General features: G+C 38.9%; 2 protein-coding genes across 2 annotated transcripts; one reads left to right on the top strand and one right to left on the bottom strand.

The window, feature by feature from the left end:
• Positions 1-7651: 7651 nt before the first annotated feature.
• LOC115729412 (protein STICHEL-like 4) lies at positions 7652-11316 on the top strand. The gene is made up of 6 exons (XM_030659986.2): positions 7652-9120; positions 9228-9474; positions 9542-9727; positions 9847-10158; positions 10242-10938; positions 11020-11316. Exons 1-6 carry the CDS (start codon positions 7909-7911, stop codon positions 11063-11065), a joined length of 2700 nt encoding a protein of 899 aa, XP_030515846.2. The 5' UTR covers positions 7652-7908; the 3' UTR covers positions 11066-11316.
• Positions 11317-12395: 1079 nt separating this feature from the next.
• Positions 12396-18036, bottom strand: LOC115729413 (peroxisomal nicotinamide adenine dinucleotide carrier-like). Its single transcript, XM_030659988.2, has 11 exons — positions 17939-18036; positions 17736-17852; positions 17576-17650; positions 16836-16966; positions 16569-16623; positions 15710-15862; positions 14821-14889; positions 14610-14717; positions 14408-14476; positions 13979-14033; positions 12396-12845 (listed from the first exon to the last, which is right to left on the bottom strand). The coding sequence occupies exons 1-11, from the start codon at positions 18017-18019 to the stop codon at positions 12637-12639; spliced, it is 1122 nt and encodes a 373-aa protein (XP_030515848.2). The 5' UTR covers positions 18020-18036; the 3' UTR covers positions 12396-12636.
• Positions 18037-18078: the final 42 nt, after the last annotated feature.

Raw genomic sequence — 18078 nt, 5'->3', positions numbered from 1 at the left:
ATTTCCATCACTCAAATAGCTCTAAACACATCCTACTATTTTTTTTTTTTGGGGGTCAGAAAACACATCCTCCTTCTTCTTTTTTTCCGAAACATCCTACTATTTAAATGGTACAAAATAGCCCTCGCGAGGAACCTTATTAATGGTAAGATTGATGAAAGAGAAAAAAAACATACAATTTCTTATGGATCAGTCAATGTCGGGATCTTCATCCATCTTTCCTTAAACTGTTGTTTCTGCTTCTTTTATATCAAATAAAAGAAGTCCACGGTTTCTTTATTCTTTTTACGAGAGTCCTAAAAAAATGGGTATTTAATAAACTTAGGGCGCGCATGGTAACACTTCTGCTTCAAAAATTAACTTCTTGTCAGAAGTTGATTTTTCTCTTTCTCCTCATAAGCAGAATTTGAATTTTTTCCTTCTACTCCGAGAGTTATTTCTGATTAGAGAAATTCGTTTAGTAACGGTTGAAAATTTTTACTTCTTAAACATTATTAACACAAAATATTCTATGAAAAATTATTATTGGCTACCGAAAAATTTCCACTTCATTTTTGAAGTTTTTAAATTTATTTAAAAATAAATTTTTTATTAAAATATTAATAAATTTTTAAAAATAAAAATTTATTATTTATTTTTTACTCCGGTGGCGGCCGGCGCGGTGGTCATTGGTTGGTGGCAAGGGGTGACGGTTGGCTGTGATTGCGGCGGGCGAAGATCGGCGATTGGCAGCAATCGCGACCAACGAAGATTGGCGGTGGGAGGTGGTTGGCGGTGGCCGACGGAGGTCGGCGATGGCGATGGTTGCAATCGGCAATGAGCGGCTGCCGGGGAAGGTCGGCGATGGTTGGCTTCTGGGGGTAATTGGCAAGTAGCGACCGGAGGAGATTTGCGATGGGCGGGGGCGGCGATGGTCGGCGATTGGCGGTGGTCGTGGGCAACGGCCGGTAGAGGTCGGTGATGGGTGGCTGCCGGCGACGGTTTGCTGCAAAGGAGGTTAGCAGAGGTGGGTATAATCGAAAAGAGGGTGATGGCGTAATAAAAAGTGGGTGAGACGAGAAGTACTTATTGAGTTGGAAAAGATATTTTTTTCAACTTCTCAAATTGAGGAAAAAATAACTTCGAAGTGGAAATTCACTTCAGAAGTAGAAATTTCTTTCAGAAATAAAATTTTTTACCAAATGAATTTCTGCTTCAGAAGTTACGTTAGCAAATGAATTTATGCTCTATAAGTGATTCCGGAGCAGAAATCCACTTCCTAAAGTGTTATCATGTGCCCCCTTAGCGACTGGACTTCTAATTTAACAGAAGGTAAATAAAATAATGATGCCTATAATGCTATAACAATTATACATTCTCCATCTTAAGTTCCATCTCCAATAACTCCATTGTTTTAGTGGAATTTCTTTGGCTAAAGTTGTGAATGTGATTATAACTTAGATTTGGACTATGCTAATTAACAAGGATTACCAACGAGGTTCAAACTTAATGCAAAAATTCCTTCGGAGAATTCAGCTTAAGCACATTAATAAATGAGAGAGAGAGAGAGAGAGAGAGAGAGAGAGAATGAAGTATGAATAAAAACGAATGCAAAATAACAGAAGGTGATGGAACAGAACACCATTCTTTTGATTAATACAAACACACTTATATTTTCATGAGAATGTGTAGAGTTTGCTTTTTTAATAAAAAACAACATGCACCCTTTTTATTTTCAACTGTGGTCAAATAAAAAGGGTGTGTTATGCCAATTTAGAATTTGTCAATAGCGTATGCCTTTTAAAAACTACGAAAAAAAGTAACTATGAACCTATGCCACAACGTTAATATATTGTGAAAGTTTCAGACTTTACAAGCTAACAATAGTCAGAATGCATTTGCCGCTAGATTTAAACTAAATAAAAAAGTAAAAACTATAAGTCTAACCAGACACGTCCCAAGAAAATTTAGGCCGAGCCATTCCCAGCTCAAAAATATGTCAGAACTAGTTGGGCCAACCCAAATTATTCACCCCGATAAAAATCTTAGTTCGACCAATGTACAAGAACCATTGACATTTTGTCGAGAAAAATTTCCAAAAAAGTCATAAACATATTGTAATTGTGCCAATTCAATCCTAAACTTTTTTTTTTGCCAATTCAATCTTAAACCTTTTACAATTTTGTTAATTCAATCTATCCAGCCAATTTTGATCAGCTAGCACTGGCTATCTAGCGACGTAATAGTTTAATTTTTTTCTTCTTGCCCCTTTCATCTTGTTCTTCTTCCTCTAGCGAGCGACCGGCCAAAGGCGACAGCCGGCAAAGTCCACCCGCAAGCCTCAAGCAAAGCTTGCCCTTGTCGGACACTAGTAAGGCTCCCTCGCCGATCGTTACCTCTGGCCAGCAACTAGCCAAAGGAAGAAGAAGAAGAGGGGAGAAAAAAATTTAAAAAAATCAAAATATTATTAAAATATTATGTCGTCGGAAGATCGGCATTGGTTGTCATCCACGTCAACGCCGGTCAGTCAAAATTGACCTGATGGATTGAATTGACATAATTGCAAAAGGTTTAGGACAAATTTGTTAGGGTTTCGGGATTGTCAAACGCAGCGGAATATAAGTCTAAACCAAAACCCTAGACAAGATCCATGCGTATATTGAAATCAATCGAAGTTCAAGGCGTACCTTTTGCAGATCGAAGATCGAAGTTAAATTGACGAACGGTTGTGTCCGGATTAGCGCCCCAAGTGTTGCGCCTCTACCGGTATCCACACACGCGAATTGAAGTCTCCAACGATCCAAGTGCTAGCTTACGGATCTTGGAACTTCTCCTCTTTGATTGCCTTCTTGATCTCCGAGACTCTCTCAAAGATCACACAACAGAGAATAGCTCTCTCGTTTTTATTCTCATACCCTCTCTAGGGTTTTTCCACGTCTATTTATACGCGTTAATATTTACATGCAATAAAAGAAGTGGGGCCGAGCGACTCGGGCCCGCCAAACCGTATATCTCCAATCGTGCGTTTCATCGTTATCTCATAACACGCACGATTGCGTAGATATTTAGAATAAGAGAATAAATTAAAATCTACTTCTTAAGTAGATCAAGGCACGTAGAAAATATAAACTCGGTTCGCTATTGTGTGCGACCCCGTAGGTTCACTAGACATTAGCAGTGTGCCCAAAACCCTTTTGGCCCACAAGTCATAAGCGGTCTCTAGCAACACATTATGACTACCTAAGTATAGTGAATGTCGTTTTTCGACACAACCTAATCCACAACTAATGTTAGAGCATCAACGTTGATTAGTTCCTAGGGCGGACCACTAACAAAATTAGCAAAAAAAAAAAGTTTGATTGAATTTGCACAATTACAATAGGTTTATGATTTTTTCAATAATTTTCCTTATTTTGTTGGGTTAAACAAATAATTACGCTACTAAAATGGAAAATAGAGAATCCGACAATATCATACTTCTCGACAATGCTTATATCCCTTTTAATTTTTGCATAATTTGACGCATCTTAAGCGATCCTTTTTTCGCTGCTCTCTTTCTCTCTCTTTCTATTAGGCTGCGTTTGGTCGTTCGTATAAAACTCGGGATATGATATGTTTTATCATATCCCGTATTTGGTAGGTGTCCTGGATAGTATAATGTCGGATATAAAGGGGATATAATCCGGATAAAAAAATCCGAGGAGAGGGGGTAGGATAAGGTCGGATAGGATTTCTTTTATCCGTCATATAAAAGCTAACTTTTAGCTAACTTTTAGAATTATGACAACTTTCTTGTCTCATTTGTTTCTATTTTCATTTTTTTTATTTATTTTTTGCAAAGATGTTTGAAAATCTAATAAAATGTGTATATTTTCAAGTTTTTTTTGTGTATGAGAACGTTATTTTTATAGTAATAAGATCGGAATATTTTATGAGCATCACATAGGGGCATATATGTTCTTTATATTGATATACAGCTTCTATCAAATGCGGGATATGATAGGATATGAGAATATCCGACTTTAAATCCATGATTCACCAAACAGTGGATAGGATATAGCCAAATCCCTAGATTTCTTATCATATCCTATCCAATCCTATCATGACCGGAAATCCCGACGACCAAACGCAACCTTAGGGTTTTCTCTTTCTAGCAACCGCCACTTAGCTTTTTGAGCTGCCCCTGAGGGAGGGATGGAAAGAGCTCTCCCTGCCTCCCTCCTTCTCCTCTCCCCTCTCTTCCTCCCTCTATTGTCGCATATTTATGTTTGATTTTCTTTTGTTTGTCTCTCATTTCTCTCCTAATCTGTATTGGGGGTTTGTGTTTGTGCATAAACTTCTGAGGCTAATCTTGAGTGGACGTGAAGACCGATTCGGTCATTTGTCCGTACCAACGAAGAGAATGTTCGCAACGTTGCTCTATAACCTCTTCAAAATTAGGTTGCTTTCCTCTCTCGATTTAGATTTAGGCCAAGTTTTGGAGATTTTACTCTCTCAAACTAGATTTAAATATAGATTTGAGAGTTCCTTACAAGTATTTAATCTGGGTTTTCTCAATATATTGATGTTGGTGTCTTTGCAAGGCATTGGCGATGAAAGCATCAATCCTAGACGCACATCGCAAGAGCTCGGCGTGTGCTCATTACTAAATTTGGTAATTGGCCGTTGAACGATCACTATGACAAATTTATTCTTGAGAGATGAGAGTATGCTGCTAGCTGCAAACTATGCTTTGTTATGTGTTTTTAAGTTTTTGCTTTGTTTTGCGGTTATTTGGGACTCGAAAGCCTTATATGTACCTCTCGAATATTCCGGCATATGACTGACAATTTTTCAAAAAAAAAAAAAAAAACTAGTCCTTTTCATAGAAATCTTAAGAGAGACTCGTTATATTGGCCACGTGATTCTCCTTGAAGTGCTCCAATCAAGGCTTGAACCCAAGACAATTGAAAAAAGAAAAGAAAAGAGTAAAGTTCCTTGCCATCTAACCCAACAGCATATTGGTCATGCCTAGTCAACTTTGCACACACGTGTAGTGCACATAGCACAAGTATACATTATGGGAAAAAATGGATTACAATTCTAGATTAATTAAAGTTCATTATAAAAAAATTTAGCAAAAATCATATTCCTAATGATATTGACTTTTTATTGTAATTAACTAGATAATATTAGTTCTTTCATGTAAATATGGCTATTGTTAAAAAATATAATCATCGCACTTCAATCTTTTCTTAAAGCACGTGATTAATAATTAACCATTGACATATTGAAAAACAGTTTATCAACCTTAATAAACTAGTTATAATATTTGTAACTTATTAACCACAAAAGTAAAGAGTCAAAGAAGGCGGTTATATATGTTGGTACATTCATGTCAGTTATTAGTTAAATTGGTTATAGATGTCAGGAACTAACTATTTGCATAAAAATTACTATCCACACATGTAAAGTTTGTAACATAATAATTCTTACCATCCACAATCAGGAAATTTGAAAGAAGTTGGTAACTTACCGATTCACTAAGATGTTGGTAAATTCAGCATAATAATGGCATATTAGTAACCACGCTCAGAAAAATTGAAAGAACATAAGTTTATAGTATTAGTAGATTACCGAACACGTTAGTAAATTTCAAATAGAAATTGATAACTAGAACATCCGCACATTTCTTATATGGTTCCTATTTCCCTTGGAAATTGAAAGGAGATGGTAACGTATCAATTTATAGAGATGTTGGTAATCCTATAATGCAAGTACTTTACTATTGCACTTGGAAGATTTACACTAAGTTGGCAACTTACTAATTTATTGGATGTTGGTAAAAACTCTAAAGGGTCGACACTTCTAACTACACTTGTGACAAAGTAAAAGAAGTTATTCAGATGTTAGTCGATTAATGTTAGTGCTAGTATTTACTGACGATTACATTTAAAATTTCAGAAGACTTGGTAATTTACCCATTCATTTGAAAGTTGGTGAATCTCCAGCGGTATTGATTGTTTATTAACGAGTTATCTGACAATCAACTTAAAGCCACGGTCGTACCTTTTTTTTTTTTTTCACCAACTATATTAATGTTTCACGGATAATTTTTTTTTTTTTTCCTGGTCAGACACGGTTAACTTGAGAAATCCACCAATTACAGAAATCTTTTCATATTTTCTTCTTTCTAAACCTTAAACTCTTCGAAGCCATTTCATGCCTGCTAAAGACTCGTTTCCCGTCCCCCCAAAGGGGGAAACTAAGGTTAAAGATTAAAACGCAAAACGATAAAGGAAAAGATAAAAAGACTCAACTTCCCACGTTCAAATGGGGACAGAGAGGAGCTCCAACAAGCATCTCGTCCTCCTATTCTTTGGAAGACCCCGCCAAAATGCGAAGCCCCAACCACCGCTTGATTCCACCCCACAAGGCTCCAAACGGCGTCAAAATGGTCGGCCACGAACCACACCAAATGTAACTAAATCCAGCGACCCCGGACCCATCGATGCTAAACGACTTGCAAGCCAGACCCCCACCACAATCAGTGAACTCATCGCCCGAATTCCAGACTTTCTACAAATCACAACAAGCTGACAAAAGAAATACCTTAAAATGTTGTCACATTATTGATAAGGTTGTTCCAATACTTAAAGTATGCCTTACATAAAAAAAGAAAATTGTGATCGTCCTCTCATTCAGAATCTCAGTCTAAATAATCAAATTCGTGCTTATCTCTTGTAAACCACCTATAAGCACCAATCTGTGTATTTCTATTGTTATTGTATATCGGGGTAATGGATGGACGCAGCCTCATTGATAATAAACAACCGGGACGATTGTCCAAAAAGTCCTAAACCTATTATACAACGGTCAATTCAGTCTTAAACCTTAATTGTGCCAATATAATCCTAAATCTTTTGACGAATTGCCAATTCAATAATAAATCTTTCAATTGAACCATTTTAGCCCTAAACATTTTGCCCATTTACTGATTTAGTCCTAAATTTTTTAATAATTTATCAATGCGGTCCTTTTGCCAATGTAGGTTGACAACTAAATTGGCAAAACTTTCTTAGGACTAAATTGAACCAATGCAAATGTTTAGGACTAAATTAGAAAATGATAAAAATTTTAAGGATTAAATTGGCAAAAATTGAAAGGTTTAAGTCTGAATTAACCGCCGTACAATAGTTTTTTTTTCTTTTAACAGAAGTTGCCTCCATCACCATTGCTAAAGAGTGTTTAATGGCGATGGATATGAATGGTGTAAAAAAGAAGAAGAAAAAAAACCAGTGAGTTGGTGTTTCATGTAAAAGTCCTTAGAAGAATCATGATAAAAACATGTTGGGACTATCCATTATTTCCGGAGATTGAAGAGGGCTGTCATACAAGGTTAGAAGCGGCCTAGTAGGTGGCCAAACATCGGACGACAGCGATGCAAGTGTTGTTTAATTTGACAAATCTATTCCAAAAGCTAATCAGCGTCCAAATGGAGAAAAAGCAAGTCCGGCATGCAATAGTTTTTCGACGGATAAACGTAATCCCATAGTTATTATTTTAAAACACTAGTGATGCCAATATATATATTTAACGTATGTGTGCGCGCGCGCATCATTTAGAAAGTGACTCACTGATGCATACCTGAATTGCGAAATTAGCCGGCCATAGACCCTGTTGAATTCTGCAAATCAAAAATCCGAGCTGGTGTGTTAGAGCAATCATCAGCTTCTCCCATCACCGATCCTTAAAAAGATTTCTATTACCAAATGGCCGGCCATTTCCATGTTCATGAGCATGAGCTAGTCAGGTGAGGGGGTCCTTAAATGTCCTGAGGATCTTGCTCGTTCTTTCATGACCCACTACCTCATTCTAGTGAATGGTCAACCCCAAAGAAAACTTGTGTACCTTCAAGTTTAGAGATTGTGTTGCTGAAGATAGAACGGCATGAGCAATAATCATCAGGCTGATGGTGCCAGAGCCTCAAGTAAGCCGGTGAAGAAGGATAGGCAGAGATCCCTAAGTTCTCTGTCGGGCTACCATGATGATCCATCTCACGAGCGTTCATGGAGTTCAGGTCAAATGTGGCGGAGCTCTTCTTATTCGGGTTTAGCTGAGCTGCCGGAGGGAAAGGGTAGGGTTGGGTCAAGCCACAAAGTTGAAAGTAAAGGATGGACTGTTCCTTGGCATTGGTCAAGAATGCGAAAGTCTCGAAGAAGAAAGGCGATTGTCGAGATGGGTAGAAGTTCCGTGGATGGCTATGGCAAGAGCAGGAGATCTCCAAAACTCAACCGCCTCGAGGATCTCGTGATCTCGTCAGAGGGTTGTTCGAGGGACGACATGATTCACAAAAGTTTCTCAATCTCGGGAATCAATCTCAATAATCCGACTGTTGGACATCACGATCATCAAAAGGCTGAAGCGGAAACCAGTTGGAGCCAAAAAGAGAACCATTCGAGCACAAGCCTTTGTCTCAAGTACCAACCAAAGCGTTTTGAGGACATAGCAGGTCACGAGATCATTATTAAGGTAATGTCTACTTCTATTCAGAAGCATAAGGTTGCGTCCCTTTACCTGTTCCACGGCCCAAGTGGCACTGGGAAGACATCAACCGCCAAGATACTAGCAATGGCACTGAACTGCGAATCCGGCACACATTCCCGGCCATGCTGGAACTGCCGAGGGTGCTCAAGAAGCCTTTACATGATGGAGTTGTGTTCAGGAAGCAGATTTGCTGGATTCGAAAGAATAAGGACACTCATCCAGAGCACATCATTTGCACATGCAATACCAGGCTTTAAGGTCTTCATCGTCAAAGAATGTCATTTACTGACTGCCGATGCATGGGATGAACTTTTGGGCATAGTAGAAGGAATATATGGTACTGAGATAGTTTTTGTCCTGATTGCTGGAGACATAGATACCTTGCCCACAATGGTATCATCGAGGTGTCAGAAGTACTTCTTTCCCAAACTCAAGGATGTGGACATCAAACTCAAGCTTGCACTAATCGCTGCACGGGAAGGTATAATGCTTGAAAGAGAAGCATTGCAGCTGATCATTGCCCAGGCGGAAGGATCCCTGAGAGAAGCAGAAAACATATTAGATCAGTTATCCTTAGTAGGGTCAAGAATCACTACTTCCATGGTTCAAGAAATGGTGTGTCATCAATCACAGCTTTACGTTTTTCCATCATTTTCATTTCTAAACAGGACTCTGTCTAGCCAACTCTTTAATACATTTTTTCCTTAAACCTGCGTCTGTAGGTACGCCTAATCCCTTGCAACAAGCTCAATGACTTGCTCAGGGCAGCAGTATCAGGGGACACAATGGAGACCATCAAACTCACAACAGAGCTTATTCGAACAGGTGTGGAACCACAAGCCCTGGTGTCCCAACTGGCATCTCTCATCAAAGACCTACTTTCAAACGCTGCCACCACCAATTCATCATCATCATCATTGACCTTCACATGTAATGACCAGAGAGTGCAGAAAGTTGGCTCAAACCTCAGTAAGATACTTCAACTTATAGCATGCATGAATTCTTCATATCAGCTGAGCTTTTGATACTTTTGCAGTAACTAATAAATCAGAGAGGTTGTGCTACGCCTTGAAAGTGCTTGTTGAAGTGGAGAAGCAATCGAGATCCTCCATTGACCAGAGTACACAAATATTTGCTGCTCTTCTACAAATTGCTTCACAAGACAACCACAACAATATCTCTCTGAGAAACATCATGCCAGAGGACATTGTATTACCCTCAGGTACTTGTTAATCTTGAACGTTATCAGTTCTGGTACATAGACCAAATATAAACAGGAAAAGTCCTTGGAATAATATGGATTAAGCATAGGTAAGCATGCTCACTGAAGTAAATGTGCAGCTGGAAATGGCAAGCACAATGCAGGGTCAATAGATGCACAGCATCATAAGCAAACCCAAAATAGAATCCCAATGCATTGTACTTCCATTAGTGAAACTTCCGCGCTATATGATGTAGACAGAAGTGACAAAAGCACAACCATGGAAGAGAATCAAAATTGCAGAGGAAAAGAATCTGAAAAGGAGCCTAAGTTGGTGCGACTAAATGACCTTGAAGAAATATGGATGGATATGGTGGAAACGGTAGAAAGCACAAATATCAGGCAATTCCTCTACCGGCAAGTGAAGCTCGCATCATTCACCATAGCTAGTGGTAATGTATTCTGCCCAAAACCCAATTTAATGACATATATCAACTACCTATCATTCAAGTTATATTGAATTTCACTCCAACAGCCAATGCCATTGTGCATTTGATCTTCAAGAAACCTGAAGACAAGACAACTGCTGAGATGTGGGAAGAAAGCATATCTGAGGCCTTACAAAATGCATTGGGGTGCCCCGTGACAGTAAATATGAGTCTGGAGCCACTTGACTTGAGAATGGCTGAATATGATGGAATCGGAACCATGAAAATACAAGCTGGAGAATCCAGTCATTTCAGAAAGCAATGGAGAACAATATCTCCTCTAGAGACCAATTACCACACCAGTTCTAATTATGGTGAAAACCAGGATACAGGCAAGGTTTTGCCTACAGGCCCTCCAGAACCAGAAAAGCAACTGGAAGAAAGCAACACAAATGCTCCAGAAGGAGAAGAAAAGGCAACCACACATGCATCCCAGAATAATCTATCTATTCAGAGACTTTCATTACAGGAGAACAAAGTGAAAACATTCCCAGATGTGGAAGCAAACTATAAGTTGTCACCAGCTGATGCAGCCCCTCTCACAAGGAGGAAAACAATAAAGCATCGGTGGCTGTCAGTATCTTCTATACAGCACAGTGATGCAACTGTTGAACCATACAGTCAAGACATATTGTTCGAAAATGCAAATATGGACAGTGAGGGTAGGGCAAAAAGAAACTTAAAGAAGCAGAGCTTATCAAAGGATAGAGAAGACCATCATTCCCACATTGACACCAGAAGCAGGTAAGTACATCCAATGCTCATTTAAACAAATGACCTAGCTTTCACTGGCAAGGGAATAATGTGCTTCGGTTCTCTGTCTAGGGGACATAATCGCTCTTGGAGGTGCAAGGACATTTTCTGTCCATAGAGAAAAGTAAGAAACAACGGATCGTGATGTCAAGAGCAAGTTTAAGCTTCCTCACAACATCCTGACAAAAAGTTGAGAGCTGAAGCATCCAAGAATACAAAGTCACCGCCACCTGTCAGCATCATTTGTTGGGCGCATTTTATGTTCTAAATGAAGAATACTCCATGTTCTTCCCAGATTACTTGGGAAGCTAACATCATAAGTAGGACTTTCCTTCGTAGAAAGTTTGACAAGTCTTTGCTATTGAAAGTTTCTCATTCTCACTCAAAGAACGCAAGAGAAGCAGAATTGTCATAGATTCTTGAGTGAAAGATAGTCATCAACACTTTATCCTCCAGAAACCTTCCTCATTGATCATGCTCATGATCCCGTACATAACAATATAGTTATGCGTAAATCAAAAAGTGCCAAAATTCAAAATGGATCCCTGAGGTCTGGGAACAAAATTTTAGCAACAGTAATTAGAGTAATCAAAAGCAAACCTTCTTAGAACTACACCAGTGAATTAAATCCTTGGTGGCAAAGAGGATGATTTCAATGTAACGGGAGAAACCTAATGTCCAGCATAGTATTATTGAGACAAAACAGGAGCAAGGTGGGCCTTGGCCAACAACTTACATATTATGTTAGTTAGTTGACATGTGCAGAAGAATTAGAGCAAAAACAAAGTTGGCTGTACTTCTTTTCCTCAGGATTGTCATTCCCAATCAATCACTTCATATCTTTGATGTCAATCCAGACTGGTGAAAATATATCAAGCAGGTCTAGCCGGTAGCAAACCTCTGATTAGACATGCATGAACACCCACCTGATGTGCCTAAAAGATGAAAGCAGGCTGATGAAGCTTCATTGCCCAAATATGAGCTAAACAGTTTCGCCAGGTCTAAGCATAGTTAGAAACTTTTCAAATCTATGGAGAAAAATCCCTTGCTTCCAAACTCTTAACAATAAAATTGTTTCCATTATCACAGTCTTGATTAACCAATTCAGGAGATTACAAGTTCACAGCTAATTTCAAAAACAACCAAGCAGCAGTTAATGAAACAGCACACCTATGTAAACAAACAAAAAGGAACGCTCCATTTGGCAGTTCGGACTCTGAAAGCCCAGGCGTCAATGGAGGTAGATCAATTTAGACCTTCCATAAAGCAAAAGAGAAGGCATTCAATCTAAATGTTAGGATTTTACCGAAGTTGAACCTGGGCATGTTCCTTTTCTTAGAGCCCATTCTACTGAATAATGCTGGAAAGGGATAGCACATGAATGTATAGACGTGCAAGAAAACTAATTTGGTGCTGCAATGGAACCATACTATCCAGTGATGAGTACATTTCTTAAATATTGACCATACTACTACTATTAATTAAATGCACTAGTTACAGAGTAAAATAGAACAAAAAGTAATTGGTGGGACCAATAATCAGGCAGCTCAAGTACAAGATTTTGATTTTATCACCTACATAAGGAACCAAAAAGCAGTCCAACACGATTGTATTGATAATATTTGCACATCAACAGGCAATGCAAATACTGTAGGTAGGTGAAACTTGACAAGTATATAATTAATTGATTTATATCTTTAGGAGTGATCGTTTAGGCAAATTCAACATAACCTTCTGCCCCTTATCTGCCAGCAGCATATAAGCCTTGACAAGTTCTTCCTTGATCATGAATAGCACAGAAGCTGCAAAAACACTTTGTACTATCTTTGTGCTCATACCCTTATAAAATCCCTGCACTCCTTCATAACGGATCATTTTAATGATCGCATCAAGTGTACCTATATTTGATAGCAGCTTTTGGTAAAACTAGATACTGTAAAAATTAGGATGAAGATGAATACATACACCAAATAAAAAGAAGGCAGCCCGAACAATTGCAATGGTCATATCCATATACCAAATGAACTTTAGAATGATGATGCTCATAACAGATCGATTGGTGCAGGATCAGCACACAAAATGTGCTGAAATTAGAGGAAGGACCAAATTCTTTGGCACACTTTTTTTTTCACTAAGTTTGATCCATCCCACTAACACGACAAAATGGGAAACTACCTTGGCATGCACAAAGCAAAAGGTTTACACCGCAATTTAAAACCACGATAACATTTTCTTCACAATTGTTTCTCCTTGTTCACACTTTATCATTTTCCACCAATTTTCTCGCTTTGTAAAATCTAGCCCCAAGACCTCTACAATCTAAATAGCAAGCAAGGCCATCAATTATCCACAGCATGATCAAAATGACTTAGCACAGATGATTGACTAGTTGACCAGCTAACAGCAACCTTTCTGATTGCTAGTGATCTTACAGGCAAACACACAGGAAATTAAAAGATTCAGAGTCCAGTAACAGCAAAACACATGATTTTTTCCTCTAAAACTTTGAGAGCATGAACCACAAACAGTTGGAACTCAAAACATCATGGAAGATAGTGTAGGTGTGAGTGTACACAGATTGAATGTCACTACAGGTATATATGTGCACATCTGATCTCATTAACAGTGTATATCAGCAGCATAATTCTAAGAAGATCAAGTCAGATCCTAGGCCACAGAAGCTATTTCAGGGACAAAAGTAAATGCCACAAGTACACGTAGAAGAATGGCACTCGCATCGACAACAGGAAATTACGCATCCTCATCTTTCACCTTTCACATTATCAATGTGTCCCCTTTACATGTGTGAAACACACGTGAAGAGGACTTCATTTTCATTTCTGCTTAATAAGGCTCAGTAAGGAATTTAAGGAAATCCAGCACAGCCGTAACTACTTAATGATCCAAGCAAAAAAGGAATTACCTAACGATTTTTTTACTCTTCCAAGCTTTATGAAGGATAGACTATCAAGCACAAAGACAAAACTAAAATGAAGAGGGACGATATAACTTGACGCATTATATAAAGTACCTGTGTATCTCAAAGCAACATTTCCCCCGATCTCCTGTTTCGCTTGCAACCTTGACTGAAAATGCATTAAGGAAAAGAAAAAGAAAGATGAGAATCAGAGACAAGCAGACCTTATACCCATGATGCAATGTTTACCGGAGCCTCTAAAAAGTGGGGTACAGGTGGATAGCATTGAAACATGTGACCAAGAAAACAAACAGATAAAGAATCCAGCAGTATTTGATTAATTTTCCATTTTAGTAAGCAGACAAGCAATTCAGAATGCCACAGCAGGGCATAAGCTACTTGATTAATGCTTAGAGCTAACTTGAAAATTTAACACACCACACACAAGAATACGCACCCACAGAGAGATAGGTGAAACACAGAAGAATGAGTGAATTATAAATCAGGACTCAGGTTATGAGGCAAAGAGTTCAAAATTATTACCTTCACAACTAGCAAAGGGTATGTTGAGATAGTTGCCCCGAGTTTTGCCAAAGCCCCCAACAAGAAAACCTATTTGAGAAAGAGCCACAGCTATCTATTTTACATGAGGAGTTGATTTGACATCCATTATTCAGAAGATAAAAGCAACTTAAAATATAGTGTTCCAAGCATAAGTCCATGATCCCAGACAAGAGTGATGTACCTCCAAAGCAGTCACATTTTTCAATCCCGGCTTACTAGCAGAATGCTTTGCTCTCAAGTGCTTTAAGGAGGTTTCATAGATCATGAATTGGATTGATGGGTTGCAAACCTATCAACAAAAGGTCTAGCTTACACAACAATGACAGTAGCATCCTGAATAAGAAAAACAAGACATGGTCCCATCCATTCTAGCGCTGGCTTAATAAACTGACCATTATTAATGTTGGAAGAATACCCTTCCAGAATCCAGCAACCCCTGCTTCCCTGTGCACCTCCTGAGCCTATGAAAAGTAAGAATACATAAACATGGAACTTCATTAACAATACTTAAATGAAGAAATAACAAAAAGGAGAGAATGCTTATCCAATTATTTACACAGAAATCAGCTGATTTTTGCACTTTCAAAGGAACATTCTTAAAACATTAAATGCTTGGACACCATCACAAATTAAATCTTTCTTTGAACGATGAAGATTATGCTGTAGTGTGCGTGCATGCACGTATCTGTCCGTGTGCTCTTGATAAAAGGACTTCCCTGAGTTTGCACAAAACTTTGTCGAGAGGAAATCTTTTCGTGCTTGTTAGCAGTCTCGTCATCTTAACAGAGTGGCAATATATCAACAGCCTAATGTATTCTGGAGCACATGAAATTGTGCAAGAACTTATATATAAATGCAATGTTTGCATGTGTGGATGCATGTAAACCATCAGGCATCAAAATGTTCATAAGCATATTTACATTATGAAGTGGTTTGCATGACCATCCAGCAAAGTCATTAATCAAGATATGTTTCACTTATAACGAAAAATTGTAATTTTCATCCAAGCAACTATTAAATGCAGCCCAATGGTGCAGTAAGAATGCGTTATCTCCATCTTAGATGATGAGCCGAACAAGAGATTGCGAAAGAAAATTGGCATTGCATTCAATATGAGTTCTAAAGAGAGAAAAAGAAAGGTTTGTTCAGTAATCATGAATGATACTGATGGGGTTTTTCAGTGATCATGAATGATATTGATGTGGTTTTTCGGTGATCATGAATGATATTGATGGACAAGCACAGGCTTAATGTAGAGGTGGATATACAGATAATACCAACCGCCTGAAGAGTACCATATGGACAAGGTTTCACTGATTCAAGTTCAGCCAATTTATCGTGTAAGGTAGATTCTTCCCAACCCCTTTCCAATGCTTCAGCCAATAGAGCTTCCTTCTTGCCCTCCATTATTTTTCTTTCTGCTTGCGTATGCGTCTACACACTCAAATAACAAGGAAATATTATGAGAACTACATTTAGCTAATGCACCATTTACAAAGCACCATCAGATCACGATTTTAAACCAAAAACCTCATGAGGAGTCTCTATACAATTTGTAAGCATAATTATAACAGCTTGTACTTACTACATAAGCAATCAAGTTCATTTTGTTTTATCTCTGACATCCCAGAAACCAGCATTTTTAGAAAGTTATAGTCATGCTTCTAAACAGCACTATCTTTCCCTGGAACTTTTTTTAGCACAAGTATGTCAATCATATACATATAAAGGCCACCAATAATGATGGCTTGGCTAAAATAGAAGGCAGTTATCAGAATTGGAAGATTCCATATAAGACAGTATCTACTAACTGACAAGAAATCATATGACTCCATTACGATTATTCTACACAAAACTCTTATATATTCATCAAAAGATTCCCAATGATAAAACATAAAAAAAGGGATGTCCTTTTTATTAATTTCTTCAGCTGGGTACTCAGTGCCCGTTTGAATGATAGGCAAAACAGTTAGCATGCAGAATCATAGTGCTGGATCTGTAGCGCTACAAAAGATTGACAAGTGAAAGATATCGAAAGATGAGGGACCTGATTAGCTGAACACCAATCTCATATACAAGAATTCAATGTTAAACCTCTCAGTAGTGACAGAGAATAAAGTGAATGAAGAATCAAAGGCACCTGCATCCGAGTGACAAGAACCCAAATAGGATTGGTCAGTAACACATTCAAGGACCTGCAAAACAAGGTATAAGAGACGACACGGTTTATTGTGGGAACATGATCCTGTTACATGATAGATGAACCAAAGCAAAGTGCATCTCACGCTAAGAAGGCATCTGTATGATCAAGCTCGGTCTCCATACCCTATTATATCACCCTCAAACTCTCCCAAAATGAAGTAGATTGGAAAGAAATCCTTAATGATTATAAGAACTGACTACTCACCCAGCAATAGCTGCCACAACAAGCCAAGAGAACATACCAACAGTTCCATCCCCGCGACCTTTCTCCTTACGAGCAGCGGCAATGGTCTCAGCCTTGTTTTTGAAAACCTGATAGAAATAGTAGTAGACTCCCTGGCAGTATTAGAGAAGATAGTTAGAATTGACAAGAAAATTGTACTATGGGAATACAAACAAAAGTGCCGCCATTTATCAATCTAATTGTACGGACTACTTGTCATTCATCATTGTCTTGTTTTCCAATGTCAGCAAGGTGTTTCAGCTCTCAGGCGCATACACATTTCCGAGTCAAACTTTTGCCATTATCAACAGTAGAACAAGCCTAAAAACAGCTATCAGATGGGAAATGGAGAATGTTTAGTCAGGTATCACAGCGATCAACCATCCTCATTTACACACTTATCTCATCGCACAACTCTCCTTGGTCACTGTCCAGGAGGCACGACTATTGTCTTTCTTATTCCACTAATCCAATGCCACCGGCACTAACAAGCTATCATGTAATTAGTGCTAGTATAGCGGGCAAGTCCAACTGTAGCTAACTAGCAAATTAGACCTCTCCCTAGCACTCAGTCCTAATCAACTTCAAAATTAAGCTTAAGTGAAATCCTCTTCGCAAATGAACTTTCCAAAGGCATTGAAGATGAACCTTGGGAGACATTTGTCACTCGTCTAGTTACTGATCGAAGCAACGGCATGACAAATAAGAAGCTCGCTCTGTACCTGCGAAGCCGCCGTGCCAAATAAAGAAGGCCTGAGTCCGCTATAAAGTCCACCCCAACCTTCCGTCTTCAGAACCTGACATCAAACGCAAAATCCTCTCATCGTCACATAACTCACTAACCAGAGCTAACCGCCATTACCAAACCTTCCAAATCAAAACCTGGAGGATCTGAAGGAGAGTGCCTGCCGCAGGCCGTGTCTGAGAAGGCAAAGTTTTCTTATCGGCGCTGCTCAGGCCTTTCTTCGCTACTCGCTCGGTTTGCTGCCGCGTATTCACCTGTCGCGGTTCAATAAGCCAATCGATACCATTTCGTCTCCGTGTACGTAAAGCAGAGAGAGAGAGAGAGAGAGAGAGAGAGAGACCGTCTGGAGAGGATAAGTGATGATTTGAGCAATGATGCCGCCTCCGGCGCCGGCGAGGCCGTTGGCGACGGCGTTCGACATAGGTGATTGAAGCGAGCGGCTGATTATGCTGATATATCAATTCCTCGTGCTAACAGCGA

This window comes from Rhodamnia argentea, chromosome 2 (genome assembly GCF_020921035.1).
Source record: "Rhodamnia argentea isolate NSW1041297 chromosome 2, ASM2092103v1, whole genome shotgun sequence".
Taxonomy (NCBI): domain Eukaryota; kingdom Viridiplantae; phylum Streptophyta; class Magnoliopsida; order Myrtales; family Myrtaceae; genus Rhodamnia; species Rhodamnia argentea.
Note: the sequence above shows the minus strand (reverse complement) of the source record. Positions and strands in the feature narration are given on the sequence as shown.